At 36.8% G+C, this 17,605-nt stretch overlaps 1 protein-coding gene across 10 annotated transcripts in view; it reads left to right on the top strand.

Moving 5' to 3' along the window:
• Positions 1-17,605, top strand: part of RPGRIP1L (RPGRIP1 like) — a 132,521-nt gene that overhangs the window by 38,369 nt on the left and 76,547 nt on the right. For all 10 annotated transcript variants that reach the window (XR_006385468.1, XR_006385467.1, XR_006385472.1 and 7 more), the window contains 8 exons: positions 617-723; positions 1,021-1,071; positions 1,754-1,933; positions 2,472-2,589; positions 6,933-7,385; positions 10,593-10,744; positions 13,657-14,035; positions 17,295-17,485. Coding sequence is in view for 4 of the 10 variants with exons in the window: in XM_044256134.1 (XP_044112069.1) it covers positions 617-723; positions 1,021-1,071; positions 1,754-1,933; positions 2,472-2,589; positions 6,933-7,385; positions 10,593-10,744; positions 13,657-14,035; positions 17,295-17,485 (1,631 nt within the window). In the remaining 6 variants the exon portion in view is untranslated. The remainder of the gene's footprint in view (positions 1-616; positions 724-1,020; positions 1,072-1,753; positions 1,934-2,471; positions 2,590-6,932; positions 7,386-10,592; positions 10,745-13,656; positions 14,036-17,294; positions 17,486-17,605) is intronic.

A 17,605-nucleotide genomic window follows, 5' to 3' on the forward strand; every position in this document is an offset into this window, starting at 1 on the left:
GTCCATGTCCTACCAATTAATAGCACGAAATCAATGAATAAAGAGCACACATGAATTATTACTGATGCTACCATGCACTGGCTGAGAATCCATTTCTCCTATCTTAACAGATTTGTTCAAAGTGTGGTTGATTAAAACTATCGGTGTAGCTATTATCAGAGAAATTATGTTGTTTTAATAAAAAGACTTTATGCTAAATTTGGAAAAGAAAACTTGAAGTCAATTAAAACACTAAAAGGCAAAAAAAATTTTTTTTTGCATGCCTTTCAGGACCCTTAATAAGTAAGTAAAAATCATAGATTTAGAAACATATTTTCTTAGGTATTTAGATAGAATGTTCCTTTGAAGTCTCAGAGGCCACAATTTCCTTATATTAATACTGTGAACTTAAGTCTTCAGTTTTTGATAAGCAACTGGATCATATGGTAGACACATGATAGTGTTTGCTTGTTCCTCATTCCCTCACTGCCTTTGTCTAGGTGCTAGCACAATTTCCTCTCTGACCAGAGCGATGCTAGTTCGAGCTTGGTGTGTATCAGGAATTAAATTAATTTTAAACGTGTTCTTACGCCTCAGGCTCTCTTCCCTTTCTAATTGTGTCAACTTTATTTTTAAGACCAAAATGAGAAACTCAGTCAAGAAAACAGAGAACTACAGTTACAGTATCTGGAACAAAAACAACAACTTGATGACCTTAAACACCGCCTAAAGTTTTACAACCAGGTGAACTGTTTTCTTATTTAGGAAATAAACATCAAATTTTTATCTCAATATTTTATGCTCGGAGGAAACTATACTACAAAGCAAAAGAGTACAAGTGTATTAGTTTCTTAATTCATGGTTGTTAGCTTACATTTCAGAGGGAAGATTCTGAAGAGTTGGAATGTCTCTTATACATAGTTTCTTAGTTCGTGATATCAGGCAACTTGTGCTCCGTGAGGATAATCTGCATAGTTGGAATGTCTCTTGTACTTCCATTAATATCTCATTGTGAACTTTTACTTACTCTATCTTTTGCAGGAGAGTGATATTAATGCTGAGGAATTGAGTGAAGCTCTCCTGCTTATAAAGGTAACTTTCTGAAATTCACCATGAATTTCATGTCTACATATAACTATTTCAGCATAATGATGACCCTTGTCTGTAACCCTTATACTTGGAGAATGAATTATTCAGGAAAGTGGTCAGGTGACATTTAGTTACAGCATATACATATTTCATAATGACATCAAAATTACATTAAAATAGACCTCAAAAACTCTTATTTAAAGCACTTTCTCCAACTGTAACAAACATTTCACTTTTACACGCCTCGCTATAAAACTAATCAATAATTTTCTGTCCTAAGAGGCCTTGGTACACCCTATTTTCTTAAATAAAATATTGAATTATAAATGTTACCAGAAGATATTTTTCAGTTCTAAGATAATCTGTTATTTATAAGACAACACAAGAAAATACATTTCTTTCCCTTTAGATCAACAGTGTAGCTTTTAATCAGTTGAAGAAATGGAAATAAATGTACATGATTCTTCTTTATGTCATGAAATAATAAACTGTTTTAAGAATTCTCTGTAATTGTTCCAGATGTCTATCTAAACATATTTTCTGTATCAGGATAGTTTTATTCCTGATGGAAAATGGAAATATATCTGTTTTCAATTAATGATTGTTCCTTGCTCTATCTGTATTAATTCACATGATTACATTTTAGGAACTCTTATTTCAGTAATAAAATATGTTTTTATTTTAGGCTCAAAAATCACAAAAAAACGGAGACCTTTCCTTTTTAGAGAAAGTAGACAATAAAACTAACAAAGATCTAGAACGCTCCATGAGAGAGCTACAAGCAACTCATGCAGAAACAGTGCAAGAACTTGAAAAGACACGAAACATGCTAATTATGCAACATAAAATTAATAAAGATTATCAGGTAATGTGCTGCACAAGATGGGAAAATAGGCTTCCGATGATATTCTACTGATGATTACTTTTCAGAGCAGTATTATGTATTATCATCTGTTATCATCTCTTATCATGTATTACCACATGTCTGGAATTTGGCCTTGTAACTAGGTGCTTAGAGTAAATAGTTTAAAAACAATTTTTTTTTTAAAGCCCCTGGTTTTTAGAGCAGAAACAGCAGCCACGAATTCGCCTGTGCTGGTATTAGCACGTTCTACAAATGTATTGTAGCTGTCCTACCACAACCACATGTTATCTTAGCTTTTAACATACAGGGAAGTCACCTCTGTGAGAAGGAATCTGGGGTCTTGTTAATTTTGTTTCTGATTTATGAACATTGCCAAGCGTAATTTTCTAAAGTGTAAGCTATTTGAGGTCAGAAAACCACGGTTTACATCTCCTGATAATCACCCCAAGATCTAGGAAATGCTTGACTCAGAGTTGCTTTAAAAAATGAAAATGGAACTAATCCTAAGTATTGAAACTTGTTATCTCTTATTTTTTAGATGGAAGTTGAAGCAGTGACCCAGAAGATGGAAAATTTGCAGCAAGATTATGAACTCAAAGTGGAACAATATGTTCATCTTCTTGATAGCAGAGCTGCACGCATTCAGAAACTAGAAGGTACAATTCCTTGTCCACAGTACCTAGATGAATGGATTTTACAGTAGTTGAAAATGTCATCTAAATCCACACTCACAATTTCCTTTCGCTCTGTTTTTTTTCTAATTTATAGCTATAATGAGAATTTACCAGAAAGGTTGTTTTTACCTGAATCTTTTTTACTTAAGAATTTTTAGTAATTTTCTATTGCTTTCCAGATTCAGTGTTGCAGGCAAAATTTCAGAGTACTTTATGGAGTACTGCAGAACTAACTTCACCACCCCATTCCTCATTTCTCTTCTAAGCAAACTATGTATCTCATCCAAACAAGTCTGCTTGCTCTTTTGCAGATTCACCTTTCTCGGTCCTGCCTCTGTACCTTTGCTCCACCTTTATATCCAACATATACCCTTTATACCCTGCTTTGAGTTCTAATCAAATGCAATGCACGCCTCTGCCAGGAAGCTGGCTCCAATCACTCCTAGCCCTTCCTCTACTTGAAATGTCCTTGCAGTGTGGTTTCCAGACTTGAATAAGTATGAAAATCACATGAGGAATTTGTTTCAAATGTAGCTTCCTGGGCCCTACCCCTAGAGATCAGGGGATCCGTGGTTCTATAGATTTAGAAATAACTCCCAAGTGATTCAGATGCAGTTGCAAGACTATACTTTGTAAAACACTACCTTAGTACTTCTCATTTTTCCTCTTATGTACTCAAAAATTATGTGTGGGGATTACATTATATAAGTGTTCTTCACTAGTTCGAGTTTTGCATATTCCCTGTGACTGCGATATAAATTCTATGAGGCTCAGTACTTAGTCTCTCTTTCATGTCCTCTGGCATACAATGTTTAATTCAAATGATTGACGCCAGCAGTAATTTTACACTCTTGAAAATTGCTGAGGATCCCAAAGGCCTCTTGCTTATATGGGTTCTACTTATCATATTAAGAATTGAAAGAGAAATTTTGAAAATATTTATTTTATGTTATGCTAAAATAATAATAAACCCATTACATGTTAACATAAATTACAGTATTTATTTTTTAAAAGCTGTATTTTCCATACAGAAAAATAGTGAGAAGAGTGACATTGTTTTAAACTATTTAACATTTTTTTAATTGTTTGACATTTTTGCAAACTTTTTGGTGTGCCCCTTAATAGAAAACAGCTGGGTTTTTAAACCTGCTTTCTGCATTCAATCTGTTATGATATCACACATTATGTAGTCTGGGGAACTCCATTAAACACTTGTGAGAGAATAAGAATGAAAAAGACAAGTGACATGTCAGGATTATTTTAAAAATAGTTTTGACCTCACAAACCTTCAGAGCAGTTTCAGGGACCCTCAGGGTTCCCAAAGCACACTTTAAGAACCACTGCTCTAAGTAGAAGGGTTCAGTAAATATTTTTATCTGCCTGAACAGGGTTTTCCAAAAGTCAAAGAGCAGTGTATACCTTTTATTTCAAGTAGTACTCAATAAAAATTCACTTACTAGAATTTTCCTGAATAACAAGAAGGTCACATAGTTTAGGGTTTTCTTTCCTTTTAGTCTTACTAAATCTTCACCAATAAATTTCATCTGTCCCCTAAATTTATAGATTTATTCCTTAGACATGCTCAGGCTCTTAATGCATCCTAAGCAATGTGCTAGGGAGGGAGAATCCAAATAGGAAAAAAAAAAAAAAAGCTCAGATACCACCCTCAAGGAATTCATAAGATGGAGCACATAGGATAAGGGCACCTGGGTGGCTCAATTAGTTAAGCGTCTGACTTTGGCTTGGGCCGTGATCTCATTGGGTCCTGGAATCTCCCTGCTTTGACGAATCGCCCTGCATTGTTGCATCTGTCACCCTGGCCCAGGCTCCACACATAGTGGGGATTCTGCTTCTCCTCCCTCTCGCTCATGCTCTCACTGTCTCTCTCTTTCTCTCTCAAAGAGGTAAATAAGGTATTTTTTTTTTAAACAAAGAGCACATAAATAGCCATACTTGACCATGAAGAATGTGAAGCTAGGAAAATGCAGGTGATAACAAGGAAACATGGAGGAGAGAATACCTATTTAAACCTGAAGATTCAGGGAAGACTCCGCTAAGTAAGTTTGGAATCTTAAAAGATGACAGAATTCACCACTAAGTAAAAACAATGAAAGGCATTCCAGACAGTAGAGGATTCATGTTAAATGCCCTAACTGTGAAGCACTGCCTTTCATTTGCCAAACTGCACGCAGATCCGTCTAATTGGAAGGCAGCTATGCTCACCACTATACCACCAATGATGATCCATCTAATTGGAACTCGTAGTTAGTAAAGGGGGAGACTCTCTCCAGTTAAGGCTGGGAAGACCCAGTTCATGAAGGCCCTGTTTGCCACCTTGAAGAGTTTGACACTTGATAACCTAGAATACCACTAAGCAGTTTTTAAGGTAGGCAATAATATACCCAGAACTGCATTTTGGAGATTATGCTATCATTATTAGAAAGAATAAGATATGAAGGAAGGAAGCACTTTGGGTTCCATGATAATCTGGGTAATAAACACTGGGAATGTAGGTAAAGTAGCATTAGTGGACAGAGAATGGACAGGGACAAACTTAGAAAGACTTAGGAGACAGTGTTGAATTGTAGTGACCCTGTGGATGTGGGAATAGTTAAGAGAAAGAGAAACTAGACCAATTCTGTGGCAACAGGTGTAAGCAACTGGATGAATGCTAACACCAGCACTTGAGATGTCGAGTACAGAAATACCTGGAAGAGAATACTCTACATTGGCTCTATGCTATTTTGGATATGTTGAGTTTGATGTGGCTAGGGGATAACTAGATAGAGGGCCCAGCAAGCCATGAGATATATGGATTTGGAGTTCAGGAAATAAATCTGAAATAAAAATAGAAAAAAGAGAGGGGCACCTGGGTGGCTCAGTGGGTTAAAGCCTCCACCTTCAGCTCAGGTCATGATCCCGGGGTCCTGGGATCGAGCCCTGCATCAGGCTTTCTGCTCAGCAGGGAGCCTGCTTCCTCCTCTCTCTGCCTGCCTCTCTGCCTACTTGTGATCTCTGTCACAAAAAGAAAAAAATTTTTTTTAAAAATTAAAAATATATAAATAAATAAAAAATAAAATCTTAAAAAAAAGAAGAAAAAGAAAAAGGAGAGTCTTTGTATATTGATAATAGCAGAAATCATAAAAGATGGAGGTTGCCTATAAGAATATATAGACTAACAAGAGGATAAAAACAGAGCCCCCAGCAAACTATGAGAAAAAGAGAAAACCCTTAAAAAAATAGAAAACAGAAAAAACAAGAGAGGTAGAAGATAAAAAAGTAGGATAGCAGTTCATAAAAGGGAAAGTGACCATCAAGGAAGCATTGCATTCTGTCAAGGAAGCAAAGAAATCAATGATACAAGAACCAAAGTCTATTCCATCTAGCAATTGATTTGTTATCTATCGGTAACCTTTTCTGGAGCAGTTTCATGAGGAAAGTAAGGCAGATATTCTTTGCAGGAGGTTGGAGAATGTCTGTTGATGATGAACTGTACACACAAGCATATGTTACTTTTTCCGGAAATTTGGATGTAACATGGGGATGAAATGTGTATCTAAAAAGATATACCAGGGCACCTGGATGGCTCAGTGGGTTAAAGCCTCTGCCTTCAGCTCAGGTCATGATCCCAGGGTCCTGGGATCGAGCCCCACATTAGGCTCTCTGCTCAGTGGAGAGCCTGCTTCCCCCTGCTTTTCTGCCTACTTGTGATCTCTCTGTCAAATAAATAAAATAAAATCTTAAAAAAATAAAAATAAAAAAAAGACATACCTTTTTAAAACACAGATTTATGGAAGTACAATTAGCATACTTTAAACTGCACATGTTTGAGGCATACAACTTGGTGAATTTGGGCCCATGGCTACACTGTGAAACAATCACCACAATCAAGGCAATAAACATACCCATCACCCCAAAAGTAGAAAAGGAGAAGCTTTAGGAATCTGAAGAGAAAGAGCCAGTGGGAAAAGAAACTGATTTTAAAGGAGTGAATATAATAAAGCAGAAACAGCAGAATAGGGAGAATCCAAATATTTACTTCAGCTCTTCGTTCAAAAACCTTTCTTTCTTTTTTCTTTTTCCTTTCTCCTGGTACAGACTGTATTATAACTTGAGTTGTAAGTTTCTTGTTAATAACCGGTGTCAAAACAAAGGATGAATATTTGTAGACTACAATATTACCCACGGAAAAACCATGTAGTCATAGAATTTAAGATCGAGACTCTTCACCAAAGCAGTTAGACTTCATACCACTTCAAAAGCCAGTTTGTATCTTCATATGTCAATATTTAAAAAAGATCTAAACTGTATGTCTTCTCTTGCAGCCCAATTAAAGGATATTGCCTATGGCACCAAGCAGTATAAATTTAAACCAGAAATCACACCAGATGACTCCATTGATGAATTTGATGAAACTCTTCACTTAGAACGAGGCGAAAACCTATTTGAAATCCATATCAACAAAGTAACCTTTTCTTCTGAAGTTTTACAGGCATCTGGAGATAAAGAGCCTGTCACTTTCTGTACCTATGCTTTCTATGATTTTGAGCTACAGACAACTCCCATTGTGCAAGGCCTTCACCCAGAGTACAACTTCACTTCTCAATATCTCGTTCATGTTAACGACTTATTTTTACAATATATTCAGAAGAATACTATCACTCTTGAGGTCCACCAAGCTTACAGCACAGATTATGAAACAATTGCGGCAGGTCAGTTGAGATTCCATGAAATCCTAGAAAAAAGTGGTCGAATATTTTGCACAGCAAGTTTGGTTGGTAAGTACAATCTTATAAGCTTCGGACATTTGAATCGCTAATCTGGTTTATATATTAATATGGTGTTCGACATTACTGCCTTCTCTAGGGATTCAAGATGCCCTGAGGGTAGGACAATGTCCTCTTATTGATCTGCCTACAGTTGGTTAGACTATCCTAAATGTCATGGGTGCTGTCAGTGCAATGGCTATTAATTTTTTAGAAATTTATAAGTGCAAATATTTATTTACCATATTAATACCCTTTTTTTGATTAAGCATTAACTGTAGTACATTCATCAAAATTTTTTTTAAGATTTTATTTATTTATTTGTCAGAGGGAGAGAGCACAAGCAGGCAGGGTGACAGGCAGAGACAGAGAGAGAAGCAGGCTCCCTGCTGGACAAGGAGCCCAATGTGGGACTCGATCCCATGATGCTGGGATCATGACCTGAGCTGAAGGCAGCAGCTTAACCTGCTGAGCCACTCAGGTGTCCCATCAAATATTTTTTAAGAGCTGATGGTATCACTGTTAGTAGGCGTTGGAAATACAGTGCTAAGTAAGCCAGACAGAGCCCCTGCCATCATGTAGCTTACCTTCTAGAGGGGAAGACAGTCCATAAAACAAATATATATCTCATCAAATGAAGAAAAATGAATAGACTAACGAGAAATATGGAAGGTTGCTAATTCAGATAAGAACTTCTCTGGTGGTTGACATTGATAAAGACCTGAGTAAAGATCCATGACGGGATCCAGGGGAAGAATGTTTCATGCAGAGGTAACAGCAAGTACCAAGTGGAGGGACAAACATGACATGTTGGAGGAACAGCAAGAAGGCCAGTGGCTAAAGCAGAAAAGTGATTAAAGCAATAGAAGAACGACTAAGCAAAGTCAGTCAGAAAGGCAAATACCATATGATTTCACTCATATGTGGAATTTAAGAAACAAAACAAAGGAGCAAAGGGAGAAAAGGGGGGCGATGGCAAACCAAGAAACAGACTCTTAACTCTAGAGAACAAATTGCTGGTTACCATAAGGGAGGTGGGTGAGGGATGGGGAAATAGATGACAGGGATTAAGGAGGCCACTTGTCTGTCGTGATGAGCCCTGGGTGATGTATGGAAGTGTTGAATCACTAAATTGTTCCTGAAACTACTATTACACTGTATGTTAACTAACTGGAATTTAAATGAAAACTTTTAAAGAGAAGAAAGTACACTTGAAAAAAAATAAACAACAACAACAACAAAACAAAACAAAACAAAAACAGTGGAAGGACCGGATCATGCTCTAGAGACTTGTAGGTCATGGTGAGGCAAATGGATTTTTATTCTCTGAGTGATGAAAGTCATTGGAGTTTTGAGGAGGGAAGTGATGTGAACACACATAGGTCTTAGAAAAACCACTCTGGGTGCTGGGGGAAGAATAGTCTGTTGAGGCCAAGAGGGAAAATTAGGATCATTATCAGGCTATTACATTAATCTAGAAAGATGATGATGGTGGTTTGGAATAAGATGGTAGTGAGAAGAGTGATAAGAAGTGGTTATTTTCAGTTTATGTTTGATAACTTTAAGACTTGCTTATCAATTGAATGGAGAGTAATGAAGGAAATGGAGGAGACAAGAATTTCTGGCATGCACAACAAGGAGAATCGTGAACCCATTTATTGAAATAGGCCGGGAAAGGAACAAATCTGGGGAAGAAAATCAAGAATTTTATTTGAACAAGTTAAGCCTGGCTGCCTGTTGGATAGCCAAGTGGAGATGGCACGTGGTCAGTGAATACACTAGCCCTAGCCCCAAGGTTAGGGATAAACACATGAAAGGGGGAGTCATTACCATATGGAATATATTTTAAGCCTTTGGCCTAGATAATATCACATAGAGAGTGAATGTACACAAAGCAGAGAAAGTGGCCAAGGACTGAGCCTTGGAAAACCGCACAACTTAGAGTTCACGATGAAGAAGAGACACCAGCAAAGGAAACTAAAGTGATTTGAAAGGCAAGCCAAGCGCATATAGTATCCTAGAGGACAAATAAAGAAACCATTTCAAAAGAAAAGTGGGTGATTTAGCTCCTCGGGAGGGATTTTATTGATTGATTGATGACAGGGGTAACATATTTACATGACTCATAAATCAGAAGGTATAAAAGTTTATACTTTAAAATCTCTCTCTCCCATTCCTCCCCCAGCTACCCTAGAACCTCTCACCAAAGGCTGCAAATTCTTCCAAAGAAATTTTAAGCATATACAAGAAAATATCTATATTTATATGTATATGCATAAATATTCTTGTTCCAGGAATTTTTTTTAAAAAATTATATCAGATTTGAATCATGTTTGCATGTTGATAAGAATGATCCATCAGTGAGAAAGAAATTGATGAACTAGAAGAGAATGGGGAAATAGTTTTAATAATATATGTTCAGGAAAGCTTACATATAGAATATCTTCTATTCAACAAATATTGAGTACCCATTGTATACTAGTCCCTCGGGTAGGAATCTATCAATGGAAATCACAGTTCTTGCCCTCAAGAAATTCATAGTGTGGGTGGAGAAATACACTGGTGAACAGAGAGTTATGTGAAAGGAATCAGTGTCCTAATGAGAGAACATTTTCCTCCCCTCTTTGAAGGGAACAGAGAGCCCTTAAATCCCCCAAGAGCTATAGAGGAAATCTTCACAGAGGAAGAGAGATGAAGAGCTGCCCGACTTGGAAAGAAGAGTGAGGGTATATAGGGCGAACCTCATGCAAGCATGAATTACATCCGGCATATATTTGGCATAGCTGTAGCATTTGTCCCTGTACTTGTGGCCCCGTGGAGAAGTGGGAAGGTGCCAAAGATGTCTTGAAAGTTGAATCATAATGTGGAGTTTCATATTTATAATTTTGAGATTTCATATTGTATCTGTCAGTCTACATTGAGTACAACTTGTTAAAAACAAGCTACTGTAGCATCAAAAAGAATCTGTGCAGTATTTAATACAGTGTTTAGTTTTTTTCTTTATATTTTAGAAGGATTGCAATAGCATAAATTGGAATATCTCAAACATAATCTGACATAGCTCTTTAATAATACTTAACATATAATGAAACTCATACTTGCAGAAGTAACTTGATTTTCTTCAGCTCTGTTCTTTGCCAATCACACATAATTTGTGCAAGTCATATATTATTTTACTCAGTATAAAACTTTAACAGTGAGTTATGCATTGGTTTGTAGGAACTAAAGGAGACATCCCAAATTTTGGCACAGTGGAATACTGGTTCAGATTAAGGATTCCCATGGATCAAGCAATTCGACTTTATCGAGAACGAGCAAAGGCTTTGGGATATATAACATCAAATTATAAGGGGCCAGAGCAAATGCAATGGGTGAGCTGGTTGGACTTTAAGACATATTTATGATACAGAAATTTTATGTCTTTTTATGTTATGCTTTAAACCAAAATCATTTTCTTTCACAGCCATCAAGTGACTCTTTTTAACTTTTTATTTTGAAAGAATTATAGATTTACAGGAAGTATAAGAACTGTACAGAGAAGATCTATGTACCCTTCACCCAGCTTCTCCCAATTGTAACATCTTACATATGGAAACATACATATTTGATAATGCAATACATTATCAAAACCAGGAAACTGACGTTAGTACAATACCTTTAACTAGATTACAGACCTTATTTATATTTTATCAGTTTTTACATGCACTCGTGTGTGTGTGTGTGTGTGTGTGTGTGTGTCCTGTGCAATTTTACCACCTGTATATATTCATGTAACTGCCACCACAAGGAAGACCCAGAGTTGTTCCATCACCACAAAGGAACTCCTTGCGCTACCCAGGGCACTTTTGAAAATTGCAGTATCCTGAGCTGCAAGTTTAAACACAATTCCTCAGAGCAGCATTGCCTAAGCTGTGTTTCATGTAGTCTTAATGGCCATACTTCCTAAAGAATTCCATGATCCAGTGAATGCAGAAAGCACTAAAGTGAGCCAACTGAAATAGGGTCCTTGACTCGTCATGTATAACAAGAATCCCAAGAGGAAAGCTTAAAGTAGGCACTTGAATTGAGTAACAAAGGGATAAAATATAGTTGAAACATATTGGAATGTCTGCTCAAGTCATAATTATCTTTTTTTGTTTGGACCCCTGTCACTCCCAGTTCATGGGGCTGGCCCCGCCAGAGGCCAGATTTATGCCCAGTGGTCCTGTCCACTGCCACTCTCTGCTCAATTATGGCTTCTGATTCGGGAGTGTCCACCTGACCCCAGTTAAGCCAATCGGATTCTGTTTTCAAGGGAAAGCAAGATTTTCCCTGCTTGGAACATGTGAAATTGGGAGCTGTAGGGCAGCCATCTTCTACCATGTTAACCCGCAAAGGAAAGAAAATGGGTCTGGAGAGCAAGAACAATGAGCAAGCATCCAGAGAAAAATGGGCACTAGATCGAGTGTAAATTCTGGCAGTTTTCCAGTCCTCTTACCTTCCTAAGGCCCACCCGCATTTCTGCTATACAATTCTATGAACTAACTATATGGACTAACGTTAAAGTCTCTTTTTGTTGTGTTTGCTAGGTGGAATTAGTTTCCATAATTTTCAATTAAAGAACCAGGACTAATATAACATTAATTCCCCAACTTATGAAAGAATGACACCTGTTTCCCCGAGATCATCTTTCTGGACTTGTATTCTTCAGAACATACATTGGGAAATGCTTTAATGGAAAAGAGAATTAAAAATAGACCAGGTTAGGGTGCCTGGGTGGCTCAGTTGGTTAAGCGACTACTTTCGGCTCAGGTTATGATCCTGGAGTCCCAGGATCAAGTCCCACATTGGGCTCCCTGCTCTGTGGGGAGTCTCCTTCTCCCTCTGACTTTCTCCCCTCTCATGCTCTCTCTCTCAAATAAAATCTTAAAAAAAATTGGACCAGGTTATTTATTTAGTTTTGTAGTTTCATTGTTTTTAGACTCCCATTTTCTGGCTTGGGTGAGTCAATTATTCGAATTCCAGCTTTTGTGGGTAGATTTGAAGTGAGAAACAGAGGAGGTACTTCTTAAATCATTGCACTCAGAGTTCTGTAGCTGAATACAAACCATCCCTGGGATAGCAGTACTGGGATCCCCTTCTCCGGTTTCTCCTCACCACACCACCAGATGGCTCTGCTGAGGCCATGATGAGTTTGGTTCTATTTTGCCTTCTCCAGTAAACTTGCTGGAGTCAGAGGTTCCAGATTCAGAAGGGCAGTTGAAGAGGAGCCCCGCTTTGTGGAAAGTAGAGAATGGTCCAATGCTAAACTAAACAAGGCCCTGGAACACTAACATTTCTTTGTCCAGGTTATCAGCTATGGTGGGCTTCACAATTAGTACAATTGTTTGTCAAAATACTTACGCACTGGCTACCTGAACAATAGTTTCATAAGGGGCCATGGAGTATCTTCCAGCTCTGCCTAATCATTCCTTTCGCGCATCTTTCTTCTGAAATGTCCTCTCAATCCTAGCTTTTTATGCCCTCTGGTGTTTATCTCTGACCGTGGTCTCCTGTTCTCATAGTAGTTGAACTTCAGTATGCTGGCTAGTCGCGACTCAAATATCTGCTTTCCCAAACACCATTGGTTGAAGAGGAGGACCAGCCCAAATATAATGAAATAATTTCTCTGGGTGGGCTCCATCAAATTCACTGGATTCTTTTTTTTTTTTAAGATTTTATTTATTTATTTGACAGAGAGAGATTACAAGTAGACAGAGAGGCAGGCAGAGAAAGAGAGAGAGAGAGGGAAGCAGGCTCCCCACTGAGCAGAGATCCCGATGTGGGACTCGATCCCAGGACCCTGAGATCATGACCTGAGCTGAAGGCAGCGGCTTAACCCACTGCGCAGCCACCCAGGCGCCCCAAATGCACTGGATTCTTACGTAAGAGTAAGATAGGATCACAATAGCTGGAGTGCTTAAGGAATCAACTCTTAATAAAATTAGAGGACATTTGTCTTTGGATCCATCTGTTCACATTACTCATTAGTTATTAAATAGAATTAGATAATAACAATTCTTGGTTTTATCAACAGTCTCTACATGTAAGCTCAGTCATCTATATTTATCACTAATAGCTTAAGATCACCTGTTCACACATTTCTAGTGTTGACTAAGAATCTGGTTTTTTACTGAGAAATTCACTATGAAGTGTAAATATCCAGCTTTTTGTTCACACCAGATTATTTTGTTTGGGATTTGGCAGCTGCTATTTATCTTTTCAATGTGTTATTACTATAATATAACTATGTATTTTTTTCCAGTCAAGTCAGCCAGCACCCAAAACTTCTCAGCCCAGTTCTACTGATTCCACAGATGGCAACTTAAATGAACTTCATATTACAGTCAGATGTTGCAGCCACTTGAAGTCCCGAGCAAACCACCTTCAGCCACACCCATATGTTGTGTACAAGTTTTTTGATTTTGCAGACCACGATACAGCCATCATTCCCAGTAGCAATGATCCACAGTTTGATGATCATATGTGTTTCCCAGTGCCGATGAATATGGATTTGGATCGGTACCTTAAGTCAGAGTCTCTGAGTTTTTATGTGTTTGATGATAGTGATACTCAAGAGAATATATATATAGGAAAAGTCAATGTGCCTCTGATTTCATTGGCACATGACAGATGTATCTCAGGTAAGCATATTTCTTGAATCTATGAAGTTGTAAAAACAAACCTAAGTTATGCTTTAATTGTGGATATGACTAACCTTTCTAATATTCTCAGATAATCTTAAACATTGGGCCTACAGTTTTTTCCCTGGTTATTTTCTTAGTGGTTCTACAGATTATGATATGTGTCTTACCAGTCTAAAATTATTGCTAACAACTCCATCAAAATATAGAAAGTCTGCCCCAATATGATTCCATTTCCGCCCCTCTCCTTTGTGCTATTATTATCATATATCTATATAAAAATTGCCTATATATGTTATAAACCCAATAATACAGTATAATAATTATTGCAATCTATAACTTTTTATCTTTTAAAGAAGTCAGGAGAAAGGAGAATATCTATAATTATAGGAGACTTTCACATTAACTTATGTGTTTACCATTTCTGGTTTTCCTTCCCCCTCCCCTCATCCTCCCCCTTCATTTCTGGTATTCTTTATTTCTTCCTATTGATTTGAGTTACTGTCTGGTGTTATTTCCATACTCCAATATAACTCCATTGCCCCTCTCTCCTTTGTGCTATTATTATCATAAATATTTTATCCTTATGTAAGTTCAACAATATAATTTTACTAGTATTGTTTTATGCGGTTGTCTTTTAAATGAGTTAAGAAATGACAACATATTTATACTGTGCTTCATAATTACCTGTGTGATTACTTTTATCAATCTCTTTCCTTTGTGTTGATTTGAGTTAACATCTGGTATCACTTCCTTACAACCTGAAGAACTTCCTTTAATATGTCTTATAACTCAGGTCTGCTGGTAGTGAATTCTCCCAATTATTATCTAAGAATGTCTATTTTGCTTTTATTTTTTAAAGGATAGCCTTGCTGGGTATAATATTCTTAGTCATCAGTTATTTTTTTCATTTGCACTTTGGGTGCATCAGATGACTAATTTCTGGCTGGCATTGTTTCTAATGAGAAATCAGATGTAAATATTATTATGGTTCCCCTGTACTTGATAGTACCTTCAAGATTTTCTTTTTAGTATGTGTATGTATGTATGTATGGCTTTATGGGCCCAGCACGCTTCCGCTGCGCCTCTCTGCTGTATGTATGGCTTTAAACAGACTATGATGTGTATAATGTGGATCCCACTGTGCTTATCCTACTTAGAATTTGTTGAGCTTCTTTATGCACAGGGTTCTGTTATTTGGAGCGTTTTCTGCTGTTATTTCTTAAATTTTTTTTCTGCCCTTTCTTCCCTCTTAGACTCCCAATTACTTGTACATTTGTGTTTAATGGTATCCCACAGTTATCTGAAGCGCTATTCATTTTTCTTTATTTTTTTTTTCTCTGCATATTGGATAATCTCTATTGGTCAGTATTCAAGATCACTGATTTTTTTTTCTGCCGTCTGAAATCTCGTATTGAGAACCTCTACTGATTTTTTTCATTTTAGTAATTATAATTTCAACTCCAGAAATTTTTTTAGTTCTTTTTTATAAAATTTCTCTTTATTATATTCTTTTTTATAAATCATTGTCATCACATTTTCCTTTAATTCTTTAAATATCATTTTAAATTTTGAACATATTTATGATAGCTGTTCTGAGGTTTTGTCTGCTAAGTGTAACATTGAGGCACCCCCACAAGGTGTCAATTGATGACCTTTTTCCTATGTATACGGCATACATTCCTGCTTTTCCACAAGCGCCATGATTTTTTGTTGTTGTTTAAAACTGGACATTTAGGATACTTTATTATAGCAGCTCTAAATTTCAACTGTCCCCTACTCCCAGGGTGGTTCTCTTACTGTTTTTGCTTGGCAACTTGCCTGAACTAATTCTGTATCTTCCTCTCACTGTTCCCACTGATGTCTCTGCTAAGTTTTTATTTATTTAATTTTAAGCTTGAGTCAACATTATTTAGTGGTCATTGATTGGTCAAAGATGGTACTTAAATACCTTGAGCTGATAGGCTTCCCCACTTTGTCTGTGGATTAGTGTATGTGTTGGGTAAAGAGTTTTCAAAGTTCAGACAGTCCACAGTTCTCCTGTTCAGCCAGGGAAGTAGCTTATTAGAGTCTGTTCTGACTCTTACTATTGTTACTGAGTTTCTGTAGATTCTTATCAATAAATGTTCTCAATTCGTTGTACACCTTTGTTCAATTTCCAGAACACTTAAATGATAGGGTTTTTTTAAATCATTTTGTCCAGTTTTATCAAGTTCTTCTTTTTGTAGAAAGGATTTACTGAGCTCTTCACTCAGCCATTCTAGAAGTCCCACCTGTGCCTGTAATAGAAGTCTAGCACCTTATATTCCATCTATATTCTTTTGTTCTGAAGCCTAGAGGTGTTATTTCTTTCCCAGCCGGCCACTAAAAAATGTATCAAACACTTGAGGACCAAGTAAAGGATACTACTCCTAAACAAGAGTTATACTTAATACAGGTTTGTTTTTTCTAGTCTGGAATTTTTCATACTGAAAAATTCAGTGCAGGGCCACCTGGGTGGCTCACTTGGTTAAGCATCTGCTTTCAACTCAGGTCGTGATCCCAGAGTCCTAGGATCAAGTCCTGCATTGGGCTCCCTCACCCCACTCGTGCCTGCTGTCTCCTCTGTCTCTGTCTCTCTCTCTCTCTCTCTCAAATAAATAAATAAAATCTTTTTAAAAAATTTAGTGCAATGACTAAAATTTGTGACTCTTTATTACAGTTACAGCTAGGTGATACTTTTTATTACCGTTTTGGACAGTTTATTTTCTGGACATTTTTTTGTTGTGCTAGCATTAATTTGGAGTAATTTAACAAATCCCAGTAAAATATATTTAAAATCTTGATAAAATTACGTGGTAATTCCTTACATATATAAATTATTTGAAATTGTGAACTTTTAATATATTTTTCTATAGAGACAAGTCTTTTCTGAGAATATTTAAGGCAAAAGGAGGTTGATACTTAGCTATAACCCAGATAATGTCTTAGAGGAATTCTGAATAATCTCTGAATTTAATTTCAGTGAATTAAAATATTTATAAGTTAATTTTCTCACCTTGGAATCAGCATTGTCATCACTGAGGACTTAATTTCTGAAAGCAGTCTGCTTCAGAGATGAACCTATCATAATGATTTTGTCTTTATTCTCTAAGCCATTTGAGGTGCGAGTAAAAGCTAAAGTTATTTTTAAAGCTGTGGTAGTTCTCTTTGTTCTTTCATCCTTATGGTAATAAAACTTCACTCTAGCATTAATTAAAATTATTTTGTAACTTGACAGGAATATTTGAGTTAACAGATCATAAAAAGCATCCTGCAGGAACCATCCATGTTATATTGAAATGGAAATTTGCTTACCTTCCACCAAGTGGATCTATAACAACTAAAGACTTGGGAAATTTTATACACAAAGAAGAGTCAGAAGTTGATCAAAGAGTACCTTCAACATCCTCTGTTAGCCCATTAGTTGTTGTGAGTAACACTGATTTTGAATTTCCTATAGAACTTAAGAAATAGTATTTAGAAAAGAAAGAAAGAAAAAATAGCTGAAGTCTTATGTATGAAGCATATGTTCATCATACTCAGTTTGAC

Source organism: Neovison vison, chromosome 7, assembly GCF_020171115.1.
Source record: "Neovison vison isolate M4711 chromosome 7, ASM_NN_V1, whole genome shotgun sequence".
Classification (NCBI taxonomy): Eukaryota; Metazoa; Chordata; class Mammalia; order Carnivora; family Mustelidae; genus Neogale; species Neogale vison.